Source organism: Panicum virgatum, chromosome 2N, assembly GCF_016808335.1.
Source record: "Panicum virgatum strain AP13 chromosome 2N, P.virgatum_v5, whole genome shotgun sequence".
Classification (NCBI taxonomy): domain Eukaryota; kingdom Viridiplantae; phylum Streptophyta; class Magnoliopsida; order Poales; family Poaceae; genus Panicum; species Panicum virgatum.
The window spans coordinates 15068600-15075655 of NC_053146.1; the positions used below are offsets into that span (position 1 = coordinate 15068600).

At 48.6% G+C, this 7056-nt stretch overlaps 1 protein-coding gene across 1 annotated transcript; it reads right to left on the minus strand.

Annotated features, from left to right (window-relative positions):
* Window positions 1-3755: 3755 nt before the first annotated feature.
* LOC120662434 lies at window positions 3756-4289 on the minus strand. The gene has a single exon (XM_039941582.1). It carries the CDS (start codon window positions 4287-4289, stop codon window positions 3756-3758), a length of 534 nt encoding a protein of 177 aa, XP_039797516.1.
* Window positions 4290-7056: the final 2767 nt, after the last annotated feature.

The following is a 7056-nucleotide window of genomic DNA, read 5'->3' on the forward strand; positions in this document are numbered from 1 at the left end:
ATCTGTTAGGATGAACCCCGTCGAGTTATCCAAGACGTAACCATCTTAGAAATATCCACTGCCTATTCGAGCTAGCAAATAGGGTGTCTAACTTGTAGACTGGAGTAACTTACCAAGATTGACCGGTTAGGATGAACCCCGTCGGGTTACCCCAGAAGGACAAAATTTAGTAGTATCCATAACATACTCGAGCAAGCGAGTAGTTTTGCCTTTAAAGCAAGGCTAGAGTTCCTTATAGTTGACCTATTAGGATGAACTCCGTCGAGTTACCCAAGATGGACAAACTAGTAAAGGTATCCATATTCCTTCTCGAGCTAATGAGTAGGTTGTGTCCTTATGTCGAGGGCAAGAATGTGGCTTGTATAGTTATCCGACAGAAGACTGTGTAAGCTATCCTAAATAGGTTATCCAAGTCGGCATGAATCAGTGGAGATTATCCTGGTTGAATGAACCTTTTGGAGAATAGTCGGAGATGTTGGTGCCAGGTTGTAAACTGCCTTTAATGTAGTCGAAAAGTTGATGAAAACCCTTGCTTTATTAAAGAGATCAACTGACATCACCATGTTGCTTGGATCAAGGATAAAACCTACGCAAGTGTTCAATATTCCAGGAATTGGGTACCTCATTGCCATCTGCATAAGTAATTCTGTATGATCCGGGTCTTGTGACCTTAGATACGATGAAAGGTCCCTCCAGTCTGGAATTTAACTTGTGCAATCCTGTCTCATCTTGAATCCTTCGTAAAACTAGATCTCCAATATTGGAAGAACTTTGCTGGACATTGCGATCATGGTAGCATCTGACTCCTTGAAGATATCTAGCCGATTGAGTCAAAGCATTGATCCTGACCTCTTCGACTGAATCTAACTCAAGTTGTCGAGCTTCATCTGCCTCTCCTTCCTGATAGGCTTCTACTCTTGGAGATTTCCACATGATATCTGCGGGTAGTATAGCCTCTGACCCATAGGTAAGAAAGAAAGGAGTTTGTCCAGTTGCTTTGCTAGGCTGTGTTCGCAGTCCCAGACTACGTGGGGTAGTTCTTGAATCCACTTGCCACCTTTCTTAGAATTGGCGTTGTAGAGTCTTTTCTTCAAGCCGTCGAGTACCAAGCCATTGATATGCTCTACTTGACCATTTGCTCGAGGGTGATCCACTGAAGCATACTTGACCTCAATGCAAGAATTATCACAGAAATCCCAGAAAGACTGCGATGTGAAGTTAGAGCCAAGATCTGTGATGATAGTATGAGGAAATCCAAACCGGTGGATAATGTCAGAGATGAAATCCACTGCTCTATCTGAAGAGATCTTGACAATGGGCTTGTACTCGATCCACTTGGTAAATTTGTCGACTGCTACCAGCACATGATTAAATCCTCCTGGAGCTACGGTTAGAGGTCCGATCATGCCCAGACTCCAACAGGCGAACGACCATGATGGAGGGATTGTTATCAGATTATGTGCTGGAACGTGAGTCTTTTTGCCGAAGAATTGGCAGCCAGGGCATCATCTGACAAGGTCTTCTGCGTCTGAAATAGCTGTTGGCCAGAAAAACCCTGACCTGTAAGCCTTGCCGACTAGTGTCCTTGATGCGGTGTGGTTGCCACAAACTCCTTCATGTATCTCCCTGAGGATGTCTTTGCCTTCTTCAAGGGTAACACACTTCATGAGGATGCCGGAGGCAGAGCGTTTGTAGAGGTTGTCGCCGACAAGAATGAAACCCTTGCTTTGCCTGATGATGCAAGCAGCTTCAGCGCTCTTGGCCTCAATGTGTGGTGGAAGTTTGAACTCCTTGATGAAGTCGATGAACTGAATCCACTAGTCTTCTTCGATCATTAGTACTTCTCTGACTGTGGCGAGGGCCTTCGCGCCAGCAGCTTGTTGGCTTTGTACCTTGACTGATGGATGATGAAGTTCATGAACAAATACTCCATGTGGAACGGCTGCTCGAGTAGATCCAAGTTTGGAAAGGACATCTGCTCCCACATTATTGTCACGGTCCACGTGGTGGATTTTCAATCCTGTAAACTTGTTCTTGAGCTTTCTGATTTCTTCAACATATGCGTCCATTGTATCCTTGTTGATGTCCCATTCTTTATCTACTTGTTGAACAACGAGTAGAGAATCGCCGTAGACAAGTAGTCGCTTGATGCCGAGAGAGACTGCTAGTCGAAGGCCATGTAGCAGTGCTTCGTATTCAGCTTCATTGTTGGAGACTTTGAACAAGATTTGGAACACATACTTTAACTGTTCTCCCTTGGGGGAGATGAACAAAACTCCCGCGCCGCCTCCGTCGAGCTTGAGTGAGCCGTCAAAGTACATTACCCAATGCTCAGGGATGTTGTGCAGTACTGGGACTTGATTTTCCCGCCATTCAGCTAGGAAGTCGACTAGTGCTTGTGACTTGATTGCTGTTCTTGGCTTAAAATTGATTTCCAAGGCTCCCAGTTCAACTGCCCACTTTGAGGTTCGTCCAGTGGCATCCCGATTGTGGAGTATATCCCCCAATGGGAAGTCAGATATTACTGAGATCTTGTACTCGTTGAAATAGTGTCGAAGCTTCCTGGAGGTGATTAGGATTCTATACAGAAGTTTATGGATTGATGGATATCTAACCTTTGATTCAGAGAGTACTTCGCTGATGAAGTAGACTGGTCTCTGGACGCCGTAAGCGTGGCCTTCCTCCGGACGTTCGACTACTATCACCGTACTGACTACATGAGTAGTCACAACGATGTAGAGGATTAGTTCCTCGCCTAGTAGTGGAGCTGTAAGAATTGGCAGTGACTGGAGATGATGCTTAAGGTTCTCGAGTGCCTCCGCGGCTTCCGTAGTCCACTCAAATTTGTCTTGTCGCTTGAGGAGCTTGAAGAAGGGTAGACCCCGTTCGCCAAGCCTAGACAAGAACCGGTTCAAAGCTGCCATGCAGCCTGTAAGCTTTAGGATGTCCTTGATAGTAGCTGGAGCATCCATGGCCATAATGGCATTGATCTTTTCTGGATTAGCCTCGATTCCTCGGTTGCTGACGATGAATCCGAGTAATTTTCCGGAGGGTACGCCGAAGACACACTTGGTTGGGTTGAGTTTCCAGCGAAACTTTCGGAGGCTGTTGAAGGTCTCTTCCAGGTCAGTGATGAATTGATCCTGGGTCTTGGTTTTAATGACAACGTCATCAACATAGGCTTCAACATTGCGATGTAGCTGATCAGAAAAACAGAGCTATATCGCGCGCTGGTAAGTGGCACCAGCGTTCTTCAACCCAAAAGACATGGTCTTGTAGGCATATTTCCCATAAGGGGTGATGAATGCCGTCTTGATTTGGTCTTCTTCTTTCAAGGCAATCTGATGATAGCCTAAATAGCAGTCGAGGAAGGATAATAGGACACATCCTGCTGTAGAGTCGATTACTTGATTAATGCGTGGTAGCCTGAAAGGATCCTTTGGGCAATGCTTGTTCAGATTGGTGTAGTCGACGCACATCCTCCACTCGTTGTTGTTCTTCTTCTGGTCGAGTACAGGGTTGGCCAACCATTCGGTATGATAGACCTCTTTGATGAACCCTGCTGCGAGTAGTTTTGCCAGCTCTTTCTTGATGGCTTCTCGCTTGTTCGGGGAGAAACGTCGTTGCCGTTGCTTCTTTGGTGTGGCTTTGGAATCGACTTTTAGGGCATGCTCGATCAACTCCTTGGGCATATCCGCTGGTTTCCATGTGAATACATCTCGGTTGGTCCAAAGGAAGTTGACGAGCTCAAGTTCCTATTTGTCGCTCAAGCCAGCCCCGACGATAGCGGTTTTGGACTCATCTCCCTCTTGTAGCTGGATAGTCTTGGTGCCCACGTCTCCGGTTGGCTTGACCGACGACTGGCTTGGCTTCTTTGATGGCATGGGCTCCTTGAGTGAGAGTTCCTTAGCAGCGGCAAGTATTTCACTGACAGAACTAGGAAGTCGAACTGTGGCAGCATGATCCATCACTTCCTTGTCGCACTCGAAGGACTTGAGGAGGTCTCCACGGAGAGAAAGTACTCCTGTATTGCCCGGCATCTTGAGGAGCAGGTATACATAATGTGGAACTGCCATGAATTTGGTGAGCGCAGGTCTTCCCAGAATAGCATGATAGGAAGATTCGAAGTCTGCTACTTCGAACTTGATGTACTCCGTCCAGAAGTTTTGTTCTGTACCGAATGTGACTGGAAGGTTGACCGAGCCAATCAGTGTAGAAGAATTTCCGGGCACAATGCCGTAGAATGGGGCCTTGCTTGGAGTGAGTAGGCTCATGTAGTTGAGACCCATCTTAGCCAATGTACTCGTGAAGATCAAATTGAGTCCGCTGCCACCATCAATTAGTACTTGAGTGAGCTTGGATCCTTGGACAACTGGGTCGAGTACTAGCGGGAACTTTCCAGGTTCAGAGAAGCTGGTGCATTGATCCTCCCTGGAGAAGGTGATGGGGACCTCGCTGTATTTTAGTGGCCTCTGAATTGCTGGCTCAACTGAAAGGATTTCTCTGAGTAAAAGATTCTGGGCTCGCTTGGAGAAGCTGGGATCTCCTCCAAATATGACGTTGACGACATTTTACGGCTGTTGGAACCCGTCGGGGTCTTTCTTGTCGTCTTCGTCATCCTTGTGATGCTTTTTCTTAGGGGCATCTGGAGGTACCGACTGGAAGGATTTGTGCAGGAACGTGCACTCCCACATCGAGTGGTTGCTCTTGGGGTGGATTGGGCACCTTTTTTGGGAAGGATCTTGTCGAACTGGTCCTGTGGCTTATCATTCTTCTTACCACGCAGGGTGCAATCCATAGTACCGACAGTATTGTCGGGTTTGCGCTTACACGCGGGATCCCGCTGGTTGCTGGGGCCTCCACGGTCGTTGTGGTGCTTCCCATTGTTGTCGTTGTTACGGCGTGGGAAGTGGCTTCATTCTTGCTCCTCCTCGTCTGCCCAACGCTGCATCATGTCGCGTAACTCCACTACCATTTTGGGGCAGTTGAACCTGAAATCACGGTATAGAGACTGGACAGTAATGCCGCTCTGGAAGTAGTCGATGATGTCGTCGTCGGCGACGTTGGGGATGGTGGCTCTTGTGTCGAAGAAGCGATTGACATAGGATCTGATCGAATCGCCTTGCTCCTGCTTGCACATCGACAAGGCATGTCGAGTAGCTACTCGATGTAGCGACCCTTGGAAGTTGTCGATGAAGGCCTTCTTGAGATCATCCCATGAGTGTATGGACTCGCGTGCCAAGCTCTCAAGCCATGTGAGGGGCTCGGGCTCCAGGGCCATCGGAAAGTTGAGGACCTTGGTGTTGGTGTCTCCTCCTGCAACACTAATAGCGGTCGAGAATAAACGTAACCATTGAGCAGGGTCTTGCTTACCGTCGTACTTCTGGATGTTCGTTGGCTTGAAATCCTTCGGGTACTCGACATTATCGAAGACTCTGCTGAGGGCTTGGAAGCGATTAGAATTATCTGCAAGCTGTGATCTGCGTCTTGCGTTGATGATGTCCCGTGCGTCCATTATGGAATTGGCTACTTCTTCCCTGTTATGCCTGCGGTTGTTGTTGCGACTTGGTTGAGGCCCAGGGGCTTGGTTTACCGGTGGCTGGCCACCCCTGGACCGATGAAAGCTTGCGACTTCCTAGTCCTCCTGATTTCTTTGATTTTGCTGCTCCAGCTGTTGTTGATGATGATGGCCTCTAGGAGTATAGCTTGCTTGAGGTATGACTGTTGTGGTGGCCCTCGACCGAGTGCCGTGAAGCGAGGACAACGAGTTTTGTCTCTCGAGTTGTTCAACAGCATTTTTGGTAAGGTGTATGACACGTTCCATCTCCGGGTTTTGAGGCATCTGCATGAGCTGCAAGGTTGCTTCTATCATCGCGGCAATTGGGGTTCTGAAGACTGGATCCACGACGTTATTGGATTCATTGTTGAGATTGCGCGGGGGAAGGCGGGCTCACTCAGCAGCTCGGACCCTGCGTTCTCCTTTGCATTAATTTCTTGCCCTGCGAGCTGTGCGAGTAGCTTCGTCCTCATCTTGTGGAGCATCTTGGGTCAGATTGTCTTCTGAAATCTAATCCAAAGCTTTGCTGAGGTCGTGCTGACTTGGAGCACCTCCGGCTTGTTGGATGATCACCGGAACCAAACGTTCGGGGGAGAAGCTTTCTAGATCTGATTCGCAATCAGCTAGGACAGTTTCCCCGGAGCCCGTCTCCCTCTCGGTTGCAAGGGGAGTACCGTGTTGAAACAAGAGATCATCAATGCTGGCAACTTCTCGAATGTTATCGAGTAGTTCTGCGAGAGTATGACTTTGGCAGGACTTGAGTTGGATTTTTACCATCGTATTGGTGATGAAATCCAGGCTGTCTTGAGATGACTCGACTGGATCTGGATATACGTCGAAAACGGGTGCCTCCCGGCTAGCGGTGACTAAGTGGTTCTCGACGTAGAGGAGACGATCCAAGCTATTTTCATAGATGGATCTGATCATCTGTTTGTAAGTAGATGGTGTGTTGCACAACCCGTAGATGGGTCGAGCAAGAGGAGTCTCAATCCGAGTGGAATTTGGTTCGAGGTCAATCTGAGTCCGAGTAGAACCCGAGTTGTTTTCGAGTTTCATCTCGATCTCCTTGGAGAGGTCGGGAAGCAACATGATGCTATGATCATTTGATCCGACGAGCTTGCTGAAACTTTCCGACGAGGTTGCCTTCGACGTGGGGGGGGGGGGGGAGGGTTGGTTAGGTGGCTATCAAAGCCGCCCGAACCTTTGGCGACGCAGACCCACAAGCCGAAAACGAAGGTGACGCCTTGAGGAGGCGCCATGGTGCTGAAAGCGAAAGTGGCCATCGAACTCGCCGAGTCCCCTACCTGGCGCGCCAGCTGTCGGTGTTTACCGCCAAGCCTACTCAGGGATACCCTTAGCAGTAAGGTTTGTAGGTAGGGATCGACTGCTCTGGAACTCGATGGTGCGAGGAACACAAAGATTTAGATAGGTTCGGGCCGCGAGTTGCGTAATACCCTACGTTCTGTGTGGTGGTTTGTATTGCCTTAGGTGTTAATGTG